Source organism: Athene noctua, chromosome 5, assembly GCF_965140245.1.
Source record: "Athene noctua chromosome 5, bAthNoc1.hap1.1, whole genome shotgun sequence".
In the NCBI taxonomy this organism is placed as follows: Eukaryota; Metazoa; Chordata; class Aves; order Strigiformes; family Strigidae; genus Athene; species Athene noctua.
In genome coordinates, this window is record NC_134041.1 from 7,658,056 (window position 1) to 7,678,362 (window position 20,307).

Consider the following 20,307-nt stretch of genomic DNA (forward strand, 5'->3'; position numbering starts at 1 on the left):
CATTTATGTTAAATCTTTGAGCTATAAGACCTAATTTGATAAAACCACTTGAAATCTCTTCATGTTTAGAAATGGGGAAGGAAAAAAAAAAAGAATAGTTACCTGAAGCCATAAAAATAACTGAAGAATAAAACTCACTGAGTTTTGAACTACTCCTTCTTAGGCTTTGAGTGTGACTGTTCCTATAAGTAATACTTTTTTCTGCCCCTGCAGCTGGAAGACAAGGCCAAGTATGATGCTATTTTTGACAGCCTAAATCCTGTGAATGGACTGTTGTCAGGTGATAAGGTGAAACCTGTACTCCTTAACTCAAAACTGCCAGTGGATATCTTAGGACGAGTAAGAATGTATTTCTTCTTAATTGTTAATTCACAAATAGTAACTGTGCTACACTCGGTAACATCTCTCTTACAAATTGGAGATTTGTGGTAATGAACCTAACTATTGAATACTATCTTATGGAGTGGCCACACTGGTATAACTATTAAACGGGGGGGGGGGGGGGGGGAACTACAAAACACAGAAACCCCCCTCCAAACAAACAAATTCTTTTGATATGTTGATTGCCTCTTCCTGCAGTGTATCAGTTATGTATTCTCTAACATTTTGTTTAGGGAAGGGTGCTCTTAGTGTACTCTGTCTCCAACTTAATCTCTCTTCTTCTGTATGATTTATATGAATCTGTCTTGCTCACTGAAAACTGATGATGTTAATCTTAATAGAATTTAGGATATGGTGGAGGGAGTCTGTTCTTGTTTTTAATGAGGTTTTAAATAGGAAACTGCTTCATTTCAGGCAAACATCCCTATATTCTGCTTTTTATTGGTAGGTGTGGGAATTAAGTGATATTGACCGTGATGGAATGTTGGATCGAGATGAGTTCGCAGTTGTAAGTATTTTCTGCCTCTTGGGATTTTGAAACCCTAATGGCAGGGGTTTAAAATAGATGCATTGTATATTAATTTTTGACTGTTTGTGTGGCTTATTTATTGCCTTTATTCAGAGACCTTAATCAAGATTTCTGAATGTTTTGAATGTTTCTGTCAGTTTGTTGAATGTCTCTCAATACACAGCAGAAACTTTCTTTGTGGGCTAAAGGAGCTGTTAAAAACTTACACCTGTGATCTGCTGTCTCCTGAGAGAATGAGTGTTTTCACAGAAAAAGTTTTACCTTAGCCTTCAGTGTTTATAGGACTTAAATACTTCAAGACACCTTTGAGGAAAACGTTAAAGAAATGATATATAAATTCTTCAGAAGTTCATAGCAAGTTAGAATTTTAACACTATTAATGCCAGGACTTATGAAATAATATAAGAAGTGGTAAAAAAGTTTCATTTCCCCCAAGCAATGGCAAGTGAGAAGAGAGTGGGAAGCTCTTGCTTTTGAAGACTGTGTAAGTCTTGAATGTTATAGTAACCACGCATCAATTTTTTTTCAAAACTTTCAGCTTTTTTTTGCATGTAAGTGAATTGAAGAGGAAGAAATTATGCATTCACTCTGGAGTTTCATTTTATGTAGAGAACTACCAAACCTAACTTCTAAAGGTTTGGAAAAGCTCACAAAGTATCTTAACTGCACTTTGCAGTGCAAGAATACTGAAAAAGTAATATGACCTTTCTATCCTCAGGTGGGACTAAAGCCAGCCTTTAGTTTGTAGAAATTAAAATTAAACTTCTGCTCATCCTTTCAGAGTCAAAATTAAAAAATAAAAAGAAAACTTAAAATACCTGTTTAGTTGTCAAGAATAGATGTTATGGACAACATCAAAACTTTTGTTTGTTTCTCTGTAATATAAATAGGATTAATTTTTTTTTTCTTCTCTCGTGTATCTTTTTGAGAAAGGATAAAAGTGCAAAAATTGTTCTCTTGAATATTGTTCTGGTCATCTTCAAGCACCTATATGCTTCAGTTTCTTTTGAAACCAATTCCTTTAAGACCTTAGTAGTTAACTGTTGTTATACTTGATTTCTTGTGTTTATGCTGTAATTCTTTAGACTTTTAGCTTTGACCTCAGAAGATTGATACACTCTGGGGAAATGTTTCAGATAAATTGATAATCGGTAAAGTATTATAGAATTTCTTTAATATGTGGTTCTGTATCTTGAACAACAGTCATTGCATTATTGAAACATACAACCACGACAAAAGAATAGATAAGTGAAGGTATTCACTGTTTTTCCTGGAATCACTCAATTGTTTGAAGTGTTCTCTCAAAATTCCACAAGTGGTGGTACAAGCTTGGTAATATTTAAGAGAATCATTTTAATGTTCTAGAAGATACTGAACTTCATTTGCTAAACACTGTACCTCAGAAGAAAGTAGTAATGAAAAACACAGGTCAGAAGGCAATAAGCTGCAATTCAGTTGAGAGGACTTGTAAAGGAGAAACATAATGAAAAAGTGCTACCAAGTTATTTTTTAACTAATGCTTTAGGTTATATATTTATATATTTTTATTATATATCTATCTATCTATCTATCTCTTTGTGTACACACACTTTGTTTTCTTGTCCAGGCCATGTTTTTGGTGTACTGTGCTTTGGAGAAAGAACCAGTGCCAATGTCCTTGCCTGCAGCTTTGGTGCCACCATCCAAGAGAAAACCTATTAGTGTTCCAGGAGCGATGCCATTAATTCCATCTTCAACATCTACCAAAGAGTCTCATCAGTCCTTGCCACCTGTAGGCATTTTAGCTGCCAAAACACCATTAATGCAGGTATAGTTTTGAAGTTACTTGGGGTTAGAAGATTTCTGCTCTTAATGCTGTGCTCTGGACACTATGTGTATCAAGAGTCTTGATACAGATTTTTAGCTTCCTTTTTGCCCTGTTGAATGATGAATTTGAGGCGGCTGATGGAAAGACCCAGCAGAGAGTTATGAAATTTATCTTGTTCTGCTTTCTCTAAATGTCTTCAGATCTAAACAGTTGGGTAGGAGTATAGTAAAGGTTTTGAAGATATTTTAAAAATAAATTATTTCAAGGCATCAATCTCAACCTAAAGGTCAGAATATTAAGAAAAGAGTTTAAAAATGTAGTCCAGGTAGAACGTAAGTCTTCTGGCTGAAGACTGATTTGAATATGAACAAGTTCTTAAAACAAATTGTGGCAGGCATGTCTCTGCAGTTGTATATGCATGCCATTTGAAGAAGACATTAATGAAAATGGAATAGATAAATGCAAGTAATGGGAAAAGGAAACAAAAGGTCTGGCATATCTACATAAACACATGAGATTTGGTGTTTGTTCCGAATGTGATTCTTAATAAGCTTGACACCTCCCCCCCCCAAGCATCTTATTTAATCCTGGTCATTTTAGAATCCACAATCTGGGGAAATGTCTTTCCAAGTAGGTTCTAAGTTACTCGTTCTATTAAAAAGAAGAAAAGAAGGGGATTGAAGGTAAGAGCTGTAGTATGTAATACATAAGATACTGCTTGGACGTTTGGTTATCCATATCTGAGTAGTCAGCAAGAAACAAGAATCTTAATTCTGGAGGTGCCAAGGTTTTCATCTGACAATTTACTTGACTGATGGTAAACCTTGCTGTACGTATTACAAAGAAGTGCCATTCTGGATGAGTGTTTAAGTGTATGTTTTGTGTACAGCACCATTTGGAAATCATCTGTTGTGTACAGCACCATTTGGGATTCATCTGTTCAATGGTGCTGTACACAAAGCATACACAAACAGTGTACGGGATTCATCCGTACAAGAACACACTATAAGTTCCTACTGTTGGGATTCATCAGCATGCCCTCGTATGCTGAAATTAATTAGCATTCATAAGCATGCACTTGAAGCCATTCTGACTCAAAAAACATCTTTATAGTAGCTTAGTGTTTGGAAAAATTCTTGAAGCAAGAGAAGGGGCTCTAATTGCTGTCTTTACCTTGATTGGAGGTAAATTCTGCAATTTAGAATGTGCCAACTATTAACAGTCTGGACTTGAGCAGTTCTTCGCTCCCTCTGGCTAAAGCTCTCCAGCTGTGTAAAAAGGAGTAAAATTGATAGAGCAGACAGTAAGCAGGACTGTGACTGAGCATAGTGATGAGGGCACAACCCTATGCAGGGAGGACATCTGGGCTCGGGGGAATACTTTTAAAGCATAGGCAAGGAGGTAGACAATACCAACCAGCCTTGGTGCTTCACTGAGGTGTAAATACTTTGCTGTGGATCTCTGTGCATCTCTATTTTGGAGAATAAAACTGGTTCATGAACTAGGCAGCTATATCACTTTTTAAATCTGTCCTGTAGTCCTTGAATTATGTAACTCTGAAAGTAACTATCTGAAAACAGAACTGCCTATATCTTAGTATTGTGGTTTTGCTGTTGTTTTTATTATTTTTTTTTTTTTTTCCCTTCCATCCCCACCCCCCTTCAGTGGGTTGTATCGCCTGCAGACAAAATTAAGTATGATGAGATCTTTGTGAAAACTGACAAGGACATGGATGGATTTGTGTCAGGTGTGGAAGCCAGAGAACTATTCTTGAAGACAGGACTGCCTTCTGCTCTTCTTGCACATATCTGGTAGGGGTTTTTTTCCATGACAGCTGTTTAGACGATGGCATGGTTCTCGCTCCTTCCTAGCACTTTTCTTGTAAAGTGCTATGTTGACATTTCTGGAAAGTGAAAGGTTGGGGGTTTTTTTATATAATAGCATGGCCTCTGTATAAGCAGTGGTAACTTACTTGTTTCTACTTTTGGAGAGATATGGGGGAAAAACAGGTTTATGCTATCCATCATATCTTAAGAGAGGATGTAAAGTGCCTGAACACAGATTGTTACAAAGAAATACTGCACTTCAGCTAAACCCATGTATTTAAGGCATAGTGTTGCTGTGTATCTAAACACTGATACTATCTATATACTGCTAAATAGAATTATCTGTATAAAAGTCAGCATGTGAGACTTACGGGCCATCTGATTCTACAACTTGCTTGTCTTTCATTACAGCTGGTAGTGACACCCCCTGCTTTCCCCACTATAAGCTATTGTGAGGGTGCTCTGATAGGAAAAACTTTTTTTTTTTCTTTTTTTCTTTCCCCAAGGTATGGTTAACACAACCTCTAATTTAGGAAATTTAAAAAAAATTAGATAAACTTGTGTTGGCTGTGTTCTTTCGTTTAGAAGGAACTTCAGTTATAGTGACTTGGGTGTTGTTAGTGACTTACAGCCCTGATTCTGCCTTTCATCAGATCAGAACTTACTGTAACAGAGCTGTGGACCTTAGCATGCAAAGAGAAAATGGCTGTGTATGTTTGAGTAATGTTTCCTATTTATTACCATGCTTTATTTCTATATTGCATTATTTTTTAGAAGAGGAGACACTAGCAATTTTGACATTTTTACATGGCAGTAAGTGCGATAAACAGGGCTGTACTTGGAGAAACGAGGATTTATTTCATCTGCGTCTCTGTACAGGGCTCTGGGCTGTACTTGCAGAAATTAAGATTTGATTTATTTCATGTACATCTCTGTACAGGGCTCTCTGTGACACAAAGGACTGTGGAAAGCTTTCAAAGGAACAGTTTGCTTTGGCTTTCTATTTAATTAATCAGAAGTTAACAAAGGGCATTGATCCACCTCAGGCTTTGACTCCAGAGATGATTCCACCTTCAGACAGGGGTGTCAGCTTACAGAAGGTAAGGATGGGTTGGGCATTTTTGGTATAAATCTCAAAGAAAGAATGTTAATTTCAAAGGCTACACAAGAAGCACCTCAAGTACTGGCATACCTAAAATTTATCATAATATCAGGAAGAAAACAAGTCTTAAGTGCAAAGAATTGACAAAAAACTGTTCCATCCATGGTTCAAAATGAAGCTGTCATTTATTACGCCTGCCAACCAAGCGGAGAGATCTTATGTTGAGAAAGCATTTTCTGTTTTGAAAGAATTCTTCTACTGCCTATCTAAAGAAACTTTAGTTTGCATCTGAAATAATATGCACAAGTTCAATGTTTTTCTCTTAATGTGTTCAGTTACCTTTTTTTTACATTGATCTTTTTTAAGAAGTCTGGAAACAATGTGAACTAAATAAAGTTTAGAATTATATATTTAAAGTTTTAAAAGTAGACAGTCTTCCATTTTCTACTTCACAGATAGTTTAAATGTCTTCATAGTCTGTTGATTGCCATCTATCTTAATCCAGCAGTAGACTGTACCTCAGTAGTTCAAGTTGTATTTATCAGAATGGTAGAGGTTCATCACAAATTCTTACTTGTTTTACACATCATGAAGTCTGATGTGAGTTACCTTTTCTTGGTTGTGCAAAACATTGACCTAATTCTACAACTTTCTTAAACAGAATGAAAAATTCGCACCTGAAAAAATGAAACTCAAAATTTGGCACTACTTTTGAGTTTCTGTAACTGGTATCTAATTTTCTTTTACATTCTGTTTTTAAAAAGTAATTGCTTTATTTGCAACTCTACTAATCTTTTTTGTATGTTTGCTTTCCTTTCTATGTCTCTTCTAGTTTGGACTGTTTTTTCCATTCTGCACCACTCTGCTTTTCATCCTTATTATTCTGTCAGTTTGTTAACTCTGCTTTCTCAAGGTTAGAGAATCTTTGCTTTTCTAATATTTACTGTCTGTTGGTTTAATAATGAACATCCTTCTAAAACTCTTACATAATCACTGAAATAGCACAGCACTTCTCTGAAGTGTCACAGTATGTTGCAGTCTCAAATTATTGCTGATTTCCAGTGTTGCTCATCTCAGATAACCTCAAGGTTCTTCCTTGAATCCAGACCTCTGTGGCTCTTACTTGTTGGTAATATGTGCTGCTTAAACTTAAAAGAGGAAATGCTATGTCTTTTCCTGTTGAAATTGCTGGGGAAGCGATGACAGAGTAGTAGCCCAGTGCGACAGTTGGCAGTTATCATTAGGACTAATACCCATGGTTTTATGATTATATTACAGAAAGCTTAGTGATTACAACAAATTGTTTTGGATCAGTGTTGGCTACTGCTATTCTATGCATGTAAATTGTTTTTATAGAACTCTCAGACATCAGTGCAGAGGTTTTTTTGCATTATTAACATAAACAATGAGTAAGAATATTGTGAAAGAAGGTAAGTTAGCTTTTACTTAACTCTCTAAATCCTTATCAAGAATTTGTTTTACTAGATTAAGCTGAACCTTCAGCTTATTTTGGGGTTTTTCAAAAAAGATATTGTCTTGTTGATATGAAAGAATCCATCCAAGATTATTGCTCAAGAATTGAACCCAAAGGATAATCAGTAGGCAGACATGGTTTTCTTGAAGCCGTGTGGGTTACACTGTAAAAGCACAAAAACTTAGGCTTCATCTTCTGAATTGGCCAATATAAAGGTAGTAGCAGAAATATCAGTAAGTATAACAGTAATCCATTATGTTTCTAAAGCAGGGAAAGTTAACTTGTGAACCTTCTTGGTAGATATTCAGAATGCATGTGTATGTATATTGCTGTTATCCAATGTTTGGTTTCCTTACAGAATTTTATTACCACAGTAGCGTAACTTTTATTTCTATTTTGGGCCTGAATGGGATACAATAACAGTCTAATACTTGTTGCTGTGTTTCTTTACCTGGAACCTTGTTTGTAGTCACCAAATTTCACTTCCATTACCAGCCATAAAACTTAAACTTACATGCAAGTTCCTCTAAAAGAATTTTGACAGGACTTTTCTTAGTATTTTGAGTTAAAAACTCAAAGCATTGTTTGCATGCATGTTGCAGTGTAGTAAGTGGCAGCAAATAGTTCTAACCTTCGTTTTTGTTAACTTGTATATTGAAGCTAAAAATGTTGGCTTTCGTGTTCCTCCCCCACACCAGTTCTCCTGAACAGTTGAAAATAAGATTGAACTACATCTTGTTCAAGTTTGATGCTGGCGTTGGTGTGCAGAATTTCTTTAACTGATGAGAGGAGGAGGCCTGGAAAGAATTTGTACTTGTAACTAATAGATCTGTATTTTCCTTCTGTCCCCTTCCTAGAAGAAATAAAAACTTTCTCGTTGGAACACCATGAGCAACTCTGCAAACCTCTTGTGCAGTTGCTTTAGATCAGGATTGAACATCATAGCCATTTTCCCCATTTGAGAAGCTATACATGAACCAGTTCAAGAATAGCTGTATGGGGTTTTTTAATTGTCAGTTCATGCCATTTGTTCTAGTAAAATATGCACAAAGAATCTGTAGTTCTGCTGAATAATATTCTCTGCCACAGTGTTCTCAGATGTACTGTGTAGGTCTTTAGGTCTTTTAATGGACTTTTGGTTTTTAGTATTTTTTTCCCCAGAGTATAAGCTTGAATAAACATGTAGTTAATATCATCTTCATTTCCCTTTAGAGAAACTTCAGTATTTAAGGACTCTTTTGTTATTTTGGGTGTATCACTTGTCTTTTTTTAAGTATATACTTTTCCTCTGAACTTTGTGTTTGTCCTGGGTGACTTTAATCAAGACTTGAAGGAACTAATATATTTATAAAATGCAGTTACAGTGACTGGACTTCCTACATGTGTTCATGTTGTAATAAGGCACAGTAGAACAGTTACAGCATTTGATAATTTGTGTCTTCAGCACTTGTTCTATAGTCACTTATGTGTACTTTTCTGAAACCAATAATTTGTATTACAGTCGTCTTATAATGACATTAAGTAAATGGGAACTCATGGGTGTAATTTACCTATGACTTTGTATTATTCAGTGCTCTGGAGGTTCATGTTAAACTATCTCAATGTCACTTAAAGCACTGCAAATAAGTGTCTATACTCTGCAATAGGAGGATCACCAAAGTGAAAAAATATAAATGTAGAAGTAGTAAACAAACCAAACCACTCTTAAATTAATGTTAGGAAGGCAGCTAAATGTTAACTGCAAGATAAATTTCATTTTAGAACCAGATTTTTTTTTTGGTACAATCAGCTGATCCTGTGCTTTTGTGGAAGAAGTCTTCAAGAGTTTACAGGAGACAGACTCTGTTTGAATTACTAGGTGCCTTGGATGTATGTTGTGTTCTGTTACTATAGCATCTGGACTGTTTTGGGTGTTTTAAGATTGAAGATTTGAAATACAGTGCTACCAACAGTTGTTACAACAGGATAGCTCGTGCTGTCACAAAAAAGTAAAGTGAATATAGTCATTGGACAGCATAAACTATAAACTAACAGTATGTATTTTTATCTTTCAGAGTACTCAAGGACCGAATTCTGTAGCAGATTTTTCTGCAATTAAAGAACTTGATACGTTAAACAATGAAATAGTAGACCTGCAAAGGTAGGTAAAGGAGGAGTAGTCATAGTGGCCTTGGATTCAGTTGTATTAATTACTGCTTTTTAAAAACCAATTCAATGCGTAAGAGAAGACCAGGTGGTAATAGTCTGCTTTGCGAAAATAAATGGTTAGAATGTCTGTAATTCTGTTTAACTCTAGTACTCTTTTCTGACTTGGATAAGTGCATTTAATACGGCAAGACGCTGAAAGGTCTGTCCGTCATGTCTTCTGGGCATGTTTGAGAGCTGAGTGTGTTAGCATCCTGAGATGGAAATGTTCTCTCTTTATGAGCAGATGAGAATGAAGCAGATCTTTAGGATGCTGGAACCATTATATAAACTGGTATCAGTTGTCTTTGATTTGTAGAGGGAATTTTAGGACTTTTTTCTAGTGGCAGTAAGGAAGTGAGATGGGAAAGATAAAGAAGTGCGTAGGGTAGAGAGTGGGAAGATGACACTTTGTATGTGGACCTCTGCTAGGGTTTTGATGGTGATAAAGATGGACATGCTTCTCTTCAGTAAAATAAACTATTTTACTGAGAAAAATTGTTTTAATTTGAGGTCTGCAGACCCTTGGGTTCCATTAATTATTTCTAAGGTAATTAAGGTGATGACTTCAAGTGACCAAGAAAATTAAGTTCATATAGTCTTTGTCATACTCTCAAGATATAGCAGATATTTTTCTTCAGTGATTTTTTTTTTTTTTTTTGACACTATCATAGAATTACTGGAAATTCTATTAAGAACAGTTAATTCTACTATTTTATAAGTGAGGGTGCTTTGTCATGATGAAGTCTGCCTGCCTTACTCATGTCACTTGCAGGACTGATTTAATTTGGCAGTGTGTCAAAGCACAGTCTGTTTCCTAAATACATAAATGTTTTTTCACTTAAACTGCTTATCCACCCTCTTATTACTCCCACTGCCTCCTCACTTCTCCCTGCTCTGCCTTCCTTGGTTGTTCTTCAGGTTGTATTAATTCCAATTTTGGACTCTCACATTTATTAACCTGAAATATGATTTACAACCATGTATATTTGATGGTAGTATCTTGGAGGGAAATAAATTGCTCACTAGTATGAATTTTTAGATTAAGTTTTCAGTAGGGGAGCTTGCAGCCTAACATGCAAGCCAGTCTGTTTATGTCTTGTTTTCCTTTGATGCTGTGAGGTATGAAGGAACCATGGCCTTTGAAAAGTCATTGCTTCCATTTCTTCAGTGGCAATTATACTTGGACAATTGAGACTCATTTGATGCTAGATAGATTGTTGAAGATATGGTAGGGGACAACTATTATTATGTATTTATTTTTAGAAAGGGAAAATTTACTTTGATATGATTTAGAGGTTCAGAACAGAACTGGACTAACAATGAGAGGCTTAAGCCTGTATCATCAAACTCAAGTATAATAGAGGTTTGAGTGGTTTCACTGAGAATGCCTAGAAAACTCTCAAAGTCATAAAGTGAGTTGTGGCTCAGATAAAATCTTTTCTTTTTTTTTCTTTTCAAGGAAATTAATTCTTTAATTGGAAATGCTTTAGCTGCTGTAGAAGAGTTATTTTGGTAGTTCTCTACCTTCCCTAAGCACAGGTGGCAATGTTAGGCGACAGATTAATTTTTGCGATAAATGTAGGAAACTTTTCATCTTTGGCAAATCCACATTTCTGTTATAACTGGTGAAGTACACTTTCAGTCTTGATAGATATCATATAAAAATGTAATTTAAACTTCAGTTATTTTGTTCATTATTAAACAAGATATATTCAGCTGTTGAACACAATATATAATAATTCCAGTCCATGATTCCATTGAGAAGTATCCATGGAGCTGCATTTTTGAGACCTAATAATAGAAATTGAATCTATTTTTGAAATGCACTTTAAAAAAAAAAAAAGGCAGCAGAGGAAATGCTCAAAAGAATGACAATGTGTGGAAAACATAGCTTTTTGAGAGACTGAGCAAAGAATACAGGCGTGATGTGTTTGTGGCTCAACAGTCTGTATGGGAAAGATTTCTGGTAGCTAATAGCTTTTTAATGTAATTCAATAAAAAACATTTCAGGAAGGTGGAGGTTGAGGATCAGATGAAAAATAAAATGCAGAAATAAAATGCAGAATGCTTATTAGTGAGGATAATTCCCCTCTGGTAGGGGTAATGATTTGCCTAGGGACGTTGTGGAATCTGCATCATTTTGAGCCTGTCAGCACTGCTGCCTGTAAGTTCTGTTTCAGTTGCACTATATTTTTAGAAAGCTATTTGAAGCTTTTTTGATCAGCATTGTGGGAGGCTAGACCAGATGTTCTTAATATTCTTTTTTGAGCCATAAAACCTTTTTCTTCACCAGCAAACCCTGCTTTTGTGCATTCAAAGCTATCTATGGCCCACAGATCAGTAGAATTTCTTCAAGCTTTACCAATACTGCATTCTTCTCTAAGTGTGTTAAGTAGTTGAGTTTAACTTAGTGTATATCTCACCAGAGGTGCCATCCTTAACATATGTTGGACAGCAACAGTTACATTGTCTTGAATGGAAATGAGGTTAAAAGGACTATAAAGCTGGTAAATTGGTGTCTCAAAAGTGAGGAAACAGCAAAGCATCCCCAGAAAAAAAAGGGCAACCTCTCCCTGCCATAGACTTGTATCAAGTCTTTGTTTCAAAGTGCAGAGATCTACAGCTTCTTAACAAAGCAATGGTAAGAATTTTAATATAGGTTAGATTATTTCTTCTCATCTCTGGTTTGAAAGTAACTGAGCTGTTGCAGCTGAAAAGGTTGGGGGCACAAAGAGGAGAAGAAACAAGGCAAACCCTAGGCATTTTTTTCCAGCATTGCCAAACTGAAGTACTACTACACTAGGAATTCCCAAAGTTACAAATGTATGTGAAAATAAGAAATGTTGGGCAACTGTGAGTGTAGATAATTCTACCAGCTCTGTGAGTAGTCATCTGTCACTTATGGAAAACAACTATGTGTAACTAAGGTGATTTGAAGCGTTGGCCATCAAGAAGCCTGGCCAGGGTTGTTTCATGTTTGGCTTGAATGCCTGTACTGACATGGGGACTCTGCAGTTTGAAATTGTAACAAATATTTGCAATGTGATGACTCCCATTTATAAATTACTCCATTGAAAAATTAGCATAAAACTTACAGATTTACTAAGATTATCCGATTGTAAATCATGAACTATCTGCATTGGAGAAATCATCTTTTTAGTTTTCAGTTTTTCTTAATCATCGCTTCTAGTGTCTTTGATATGAGGTTCTCCTGACTACTAATAAAATACATAGGGAAATTGCTTTGCTTTCATAAATTGAGTTGAATTGGTTACCAGTGTCCTTTACTGGCAAGACCACAGTTCTTTTTTGGTTGTTTTCTTGTTTGGTTTGGGTTTGGGTTTTTGTTTTTGTTTTTTTTTCTCCCACAAGTGCTGATGTGGTAAGGGACTTTATGATCCAGGAAATCTGTCATGTCCAATAAATCAATTTTGTTACTTGTTTTTGGTTCTTTCAGTTGCTGAGCATTCCTACAGGGGCATACCAGATAGTTTGTAAAAGAAATGGAGGCATTCAGAAGAATTAGTGAATTAAGTAGGTCTGTGTTGTCTTTTTTTTTTTTTTTTTTTTTTTTTTTTTTTTTGAAACAAAGACGCATTACTGGGTGGGGAGGAGGGGATGTGTTATGTGTAGACTATATACACTCAGCTTGTTTTCCTTTGCTGGAGACTGCTGCCTAAGCTTTTCTTGTTCTGCCTGACAATACTTCTTTCACTTGATTTTTTTCCAGTTCATTGTTTGTGTTGTGATTTGGCCAGTGTAAGCTGTCTGTGGGTGGGTATTGTATCCTGTTGCTTGCTTAGCATAGTCTACATTGGAAGGTTTAGGTACCTGGCTTTTGTTGAAATAAAAGGGGTCTTCATCTTTGACAGTGTCTTAGGCATGTCAGTGACAGTAATGTGCAAAGGCTGTTTATTAAAGCATACATGCCTGCTTGCATTTCTGTTTCCTGCTCAGTTTTCATACCAGAGCAGGAAAAATGACAAGTATTTGTTTACCTATTCAGTTATTCTTTTATCTTCAATTAGGAATAATAGGCCTGAATGTTTGCTGTACTTGATGCATGTCTGAGGCCTTGAAGGTATTTGTCAGCCTGACTTGTATTTAGATCTGTGGAAATGCTTTAATGAGATTGAGACCCTTTGTTTATGGAAAGTCACAGAAGGCAAAATCAACCGAACTTGCCTCAACCCAGTGCTACAATGCTTTAAATATTTAAGTACCACTGTGCTACAAATACTAGTTTATTGAGCTAGAGGAGTGTGCTATAGCTCTGATGGAAATGGCAAAGACTTGCTTAGAATTTCCGTAATACTTTTTTTCTGATGAATGGAGAGTGAGGAACTTTATGAAACTTGAAGGTTCACACTTAAAAAAATAACTAGCCTTGTTCTTCAAAGTCCCTCTTTCCACATCTTTCCTTTGCCTTCCATTTAAAACTTCCCTTTGGGCACAATCAGCAAGTTGCACTTTAACCAGATACTGAGATAAATAATAGCAGAACATAATCTATAGTAATCATTTTTTCAGAGCAAATGTTCATTTCGGATCTGTGACATCTGGATTTTTTTATTTTTAATTTTCCATTGTATGTGGTTTAGCAGTAAACAATTCCTTAGCTTGAGTAGAGAGAGCTTACAGTAGACCTGCCTTACTTTGGAGACAAATGCTTTGTTCTATATTAGATGAAAATAAACAATAAGATTAATAGTTTTAGATTGGTTATCAATCTGCTGCTATTAAAATGTGAAGTTACCTTAATTTCAATATGTACTAGTAATATAATGTGATAGCTTTTCACTATGGTATTTCATGTAGAAAAGTTAGGTTTGTTGTTGTTCAAGTTCTAACTTAATGTGTGTGCTGATTTATTAACAAAATCTTTATAAAATTAAATACTTGTATACAGAAAATAGTGTTAAAATAGTAAAGCTTAATGCTTTTCTGCATCTGTGAAAGGAGAAAAGATTCCATATACTATCTAGAGATAAACACTCCTGATTTTTTTTAAATAGTAACACTTCTGAGTTGTATCTTTTTCCCTTTTCTTCAAGCTATTGTTATGTCTGACTGCCAAGAATTTATTGATGATGATTCCCCTGTCATTCCTAGACACTTTTAAACTTGAATAAATGTCCGTAGAGACAGACGTGATATGACACAGCAAACAACTGTGTATGGAGTCTCTGAGCAGATAGTGATTACAGCAAGCTAACCTTTCTTCTTCTGACTGAGCTTACCAACAGATATATCTAAAAATCTGATGGGCAAAGGCCATTAATCAGCTAGACTGGCCTGCTGGAAATGTTTTCTAGCTGCTGTTAGCATAGGAATTACTGTGTTTGCAGGGGTTAATAGATGGAATCTGATGCAATCCCTCCCACTTTTCCCAGCAGTTTTCATTAGACAAGTGCTCCATAGCAACAGTGAGATCACTGGAGACAGTATTTCATTGATTTCTCCCTCCCGCCCCCTTCCATTTTTGAGCCATTCTTATCACTGAAGTGCAGTTGGGCGAAAAGACAGGGGTTTTTATGCAGAACACTTATGTGGGCTTCTGTCTTGTAAATAATTTGGAAGGCAGAAATCCCTTACATCTTTTGTGTTTAATGTTTCACTATGTATTTAAAGAGAGATACCGGCTTAGGGGGCTGGATAACTGTACCTGCTGTAGCTGATGTTCTTAAGTATTCTTGCATTGTTTGCTGGTCTTCTAGGGAAAAGAATAATGTAGAGCAAGACCTGAAGGAGAAAGAAGATACCATCAAGCAGAGGACAAGTGAGGTCCAGGTAAATAAGACACAAAATTATTGTTCGGACACCTGATACTGCGCCATGTGGTGCTTTAATGGCAGTGGGATTACGGAGTCTTTAGATCACATCACTTAGTAAAAAGAAAAAAATTAGTAGCTGAGACAAAGAATGTAGGTTGGAAGTGTATTTTCTATATGAATGGGGGTTGGTGTAAGTGTTTGTATTTATATAAGTGTGTGAGCTCCTAGGATATATAGTCTGCATGGAGTTTTAAATGAAAAACATTACAAAAGAATAGATTTCTTTTATTTTTTAAAAATTTTGTTTCTTTAGCAAGGCTAGCTAATGTATGATCAAAACTAAAGAAGACACTGTAACACTGCAAATTAATAAACTTAAGTGGCTGAATTAAAAGGGCTTGTATATGGGGCTGCTTCTTAAGAGTCGCAGTAATTACCAGTTTGGGAGGAATGTTGCCTCCAGTTGTTGTTTTTTTTTCTAATATAAGGGAATTTTAGGCATAATCTGTTTGGGTCTTTTATGTAAAAGCATGACATTGAATTTCCAGAATATTAGAAAATAAAAATTTTACAAGTGTTTTATAGGGATTAAATATTATACAGTCTGTATCAGTGTTTAGGGTGCTAACAGCCTAGCCAAGCTCTGAATTAAATGCTGCAAAGCAATATTTCAATTAAATTTTAAGCTGCAAAAGCAGCTGGACTTGTGGCTTTGAGAAAAATCTTCAGTGTGATATTTGATCATTTACATTTATTTTTACATTTGTTTTTAGAATCTTTATTATTTTAAATAATCTTTATTTGATTAAGATCAAATAATGCAAGATTTCTGCATTTTACTGTGTGTTGGGCAGAAAAAGAGCCAGTGTGTTACAACCATTGTGAATTTTGTGCTTGGCTATTTAATAACCTTAAAGCCTGGATGATAATTAATAGTCTGACCTTTCAGAAGATAATCAGATGCTGGCCTGTTAGTCACAATGGCAGCCAGGTTCAGCAGCTGCAGGAATGCATACAGAAGTTGCTCGTGTCTGTGGTTCTGCCCATGCATGCAGCGGTCATTCCCCTTCCCACTCTGCTGATTGCCTTTTCACACTGTTAACAATTCTTATGGGTATTCCTGGTTTTGCACACAGGATGATTTTGTTAGTGTGTTCTGGAATCTGTGTGTGTTCATATGAAGGTTGAGTTCTCTGGTGCCTTTGTACAAAAGGTATATAAAGCTACGTAAAATCCTTACCTTTAATGTTACAGTATTAGTGTCATCTGTGTATGTTTAGTGTTTGATAGCAGCATCACAGAATCAATTAAGTCATTGTATCTAGAGCAGTAATGCTGGAAGCAACTGTCTCAGGTCTTTAACCTCTTAGTGGTCACACAAGCTATTTGTCTTTTGTTAAATATAGAGTTATAGAGTTCCATCAGTCTAGAGAAGGAACAGTCTATTACTGGCTTGTCAGAAGAATGAGAAACCGTCAGGATCAAATAGGAAATGGCTGCAGCACTTATTTAAGCTGGTGGCCCTTTATTTCTGGTGCCTTTTTTGTTCCTGAATGTTGGAGGACCTGCATGTTTCAGAAAACTTTCTAGAACTTCAAAGAATAGTGCTGACAGACTGAGAATATTTTTACATCATGCTTTTTTCTTCTGGTTTTATTCTAATGGTGACATTTCTAAAGATGATGTACAAAACCAGTGCATTCTAATCTGCCACCTTAGATCAAGCTAGTTTTGTGGCATCACACTCCAAGGTTTCTAATACCAGAATTACTTCCATGGACATAAATTTTAATCTCAAATATAGCCATGGTCTGTGATGGATCAAACTAGTTTGTATGAGAGGAGGGAAAGAACAACAGTTGTTTTTTTTTTTTCCTTACATAAAATAATGTACATACTATGTAAATAGATGATTAAAAGCAAAGACAGAACAAGAGTTGGAAGGAAAGCATGGTGTACTGATGGGTTTTAATGTGCTTTTTAAAATATCAGCTCTTCAGCAGCGAAGATTAAGGACTGTTGTTTCTTAAAAAGTTATGGGCAGAATATCAAAGATCAAGAAACTTCTAAGGCACCATTTTCTTAACTTATTCTGTGACTGGATTAGCATTTTCATTTAAATATGAGAGTAGTAAACTCAGAAATGAAACGTTCCTCTTGGCAGTAGAGAACTTTGTTCTACAGAGTTAATGTCTAACTAAAACATCAGTTTCTAACCACATACCAAGTGGCATCTGAAAATGTCTTTACCTGGCTGTCCCCTTGTTCTCTCATCCCCAGCCTGCTCTTCTAGACACAGATGTTGGAGCACAGTGCGCTTCAGCAGAGACACTGCCTCAGGCAGTGGGCTTTTGGACACATTCACAAGACTTTCATCTTCCATCTAGCCCTTCTCATGTACGAGCATGCTATGTCAGTCTACCTGCTAAGACTCTGAAATAAGTGGTGATTCTCCTGTCTTTTCCAACAATTACATGTTCCCTAGAATTTTATTGACCTGAAGTCAAAAAGTCTGTGTTTTTGCTTTTCAGTGGGATACTGACACTTCGTAAAGAAACTTTCAGAACAAATGCGTGTTACTCCTGAACAAAGCATCATATATATTTACATCATTTGGGAAAAAAAATTTAACTGCATGTGTGACACTGCTTCAGAGAAGAAGGAGGGTGAAAAAAAGTGAAATGTGTTTTGGGACTGTGGCCTTCTAAGTAGTCCAGAACATTTCTGGCCTTTTAGCCTCTGTCTTCTTTTTGGCCTAAGTTTTCTTAAACATGTTTACACTCTGAATATCCCACTCAGCATTGGATTTTTCTCTGTTCTTTGCTGCAGTGCACCAAAGCCATTAGAAATCAGTGAAGTTTAACTTTTCTGTGCTCTTTCAGGCTTAACAGTTCCTAGCTCATGAATCATTTTGTGAAGTACAGATGGACAAGTCATTAAATCCTGGAAAGAGAGATCTCTAGACTTTCCTTATCCTACGCTACATTAGCATGAAGAGTTAAAATGATCATCAATCTAATATAAAGATTACTATTACCATAAAAATGATAGTTTGTACCACCTCAAATATGTTAATGATTTTAATATACAATCTCATTCAGTGCTTGAACATTAAGAGGCTGCTTCTCTGAGGGTGTTATTTGAAATCAAAGCTTAACTGGAGCCTGTTTTAATTCATGAGAATGTATCTTTGTGCATTACCCCCAGTCCTCTGTATTGCATCTATTCTGACCTTTAATTTTGGAGTGGTTATGTTGGAAGTGTCTGGGTTTTGGTTGGGTTTTTTTTCCTTCTTTTCTCTTGTGGGAGCCATCAGGCTTAGTCAGGTCTCTTCAGTGCTTCTCTATGGCTGTGCCTAGGAGAGACACTGGGATTCAAGGAATGGTAGCAATAGTGGAGGTGATCTATATTTAGCTTGTGTGTATGTGAACTCTTGCTTCTTTTTGGAGAAAGGAGATGGAAATCTCTTTTAAGCTGTTACTTTTTTTTCCCATTGCCTATGCTGAGAGTCAGCTGATACTTGCTGAATGGATCAAGAGTGTCCCAGTTATTCAAGGAAGTAGCTGCTCTAAGAGCTTTTTGTGTATGCGCTGGTTTGGCTTTCACAGATTAGAAGTAACCAGTAATTCACCTAGTCTGACTGCTGTACATCAGTCAATACCCTTTACCAAATTTCAGCTTCGAATTTGGAGTTTTTGTGTGGGTTTTTTTGGTGTTCTGGTTTCTTGTTTGTCTGTTGAGGGTTTTTTTCATAAAAGCATCTATGATGTTTCTTTAGGTAGTCTTCCAGTTGTCTTGAGGTTACCCTAGCATCTGACTGCTGTACCATATGCCTTTCTATCTGGCTTTTTTGTTCTAAATATCTGGAGATGTTAGCACATGTGGATAAACTATGTCCCTCACCAAAAAAAACCCCTAACACCCCTAAAAAAACAGAACATCCCTAAAAAATCTCAACAGGGTCTTAGCTTAGAGCAGCACACAATTGTATGATCTAATCAGAAATTAACATCAGCTTGTTTTCTTACCCTCCTTAATTTTCTTTCATCTTCATTCATTTTTTTTACTGTTGTTCATTATTCTTCCTTCAGTTACCATATTATCTTGGAAATACGGCAGTCTTATCTTTTCATCTAATACTTTTCCTTTTGTATTAATCCTTTTTGATCTCCCTCTATTATCTCTTCCTCTTGACTTTGATTTTTTTTCTTTTCCCTAAATTATTTTCTCGACATTATTTCAATGTTATCTCTTCAGTTTAAGTATAACCATTCCTGTTGCTCAGAAATTAACTAATTATCATATGGTGCTACTTAATGTCCTTAGAGCACAAGGAACATACTTCTGTTTCATAAATTAAAAGATGCCATACTGTTGTGTGTGTAATGTGCATTTCTTACCAGTATTGTTACATGGGAAATAAGTTTGTGGCTGATCTTTGCAAATTGGAGGCCAGGGACGCTCTAGGAGGAGTGTATTTGGGTTAATGATGCACTGGTTTGGTCCTTTACCGTGTTGCTAAAACAAGTTCCTGGGTTTTGCCATGTGTTTCTGAAGGAGGAAGGAGCAGAATAAAGACTTTCTATTATTAAGGAATTTGGTAAAACATACTGCTAAAACACAGGAGAGAGACAATGTAGTAGCCTGAATAAAGATGACTTCTAAATTCAGAATAAAACCCTAACCTCCCTGTGAGTAAAACAGTTAATCTTTGTGTTGATGCACGATCCTCAATATTTCAATGAGATTCTTTTTACTGAAGAAAAGAAAAAACAATTATTTTAATGTCTTAGAATTAGAATTTTGAGAGTGCTTGCTTGTCTGACATGTTACAAACGCTAGCTTGTGAAAGATAGATTTTAAAGTATCAACAAATTGAGTTAGTACCACAGTTTACACTGTGGAATTTAGTGATTAGGAGGAGAGAGGGAACAAATGCAAAGCTAATCTGTTTTATTACAGGATCTACAAGATGAAGTAAAGCGGGAGAGCAGTAATCTGCAAAAGCTGCAAGCTCAGAAACAGGAAGCAGAGGAAATTCTTAATGATCTTGATGAGCAGAAGGCCAAGTTGGAAGAGCAACTTAATGATATCAGGCAGAAGTGTGCAGAAGAGGCCCATTTGGTAAGGTCTAGTGGCTAAGGCCCTTGAAAGAGTAAATGCCATGTTTTGAAGAACTTGGCCTTGCAGCGTTACAGTTATTAGGGCAGGAGAGAAAACTTGAACA

The 20,307-nt window shown here is 36.0% G+C and overlaps 1 protein-coding gene across 6 annotated transcripts in view; it reads left to right on the forward strand.

Annotated features, from left to right (window-relative positions):
• The window catches only part of EPS15 (epidermal growth factor receptor pathway substrate 15), a 50,775-nt gene that overhangs the window by 13,911 nt on the left and 16,557 nt on the right, over window positions 1-20,307 (forward strand). For 5 of the 6 annotated variants that reach the window (XM_074906233.1, XM_074906235.1, XM_074906232.1 and 2 more), the window contains exons 7-14: window positions 214-339; window positions 830-889; window positions 2,517-2,717; window positions 4,383-4,528; window positions 5,484-5,643; window positions 9,174-9,259; window positions 15,024-15,096; window positions 20,043-20,204. In XM_074906233.1, coding sequence (XP_074762334.1) covers window positions 214-339; window positions 830-889; window positions 2,517-2,717; window positions 4,383-4,528; window positions 5,484-5,643; window positions 9,174-9,259; window positions 15,024-15,096; window positions 20,043-20,204 — 1,014 coding nt within the window. Of the gene's footprint in view, window positions 1-213; window positions 340-829; window positions 890-2,516; window positions 2,718-4,382; window positions 4,529-5,483; window positions 5,644-9,173; window positions 9,260-14,777; window positions 15,097-20,042; window positions 20,205-20,307 lie in introns of those variants that run through there. The other variant, XM_074906236.1, reaches the window with a different exon arrangement.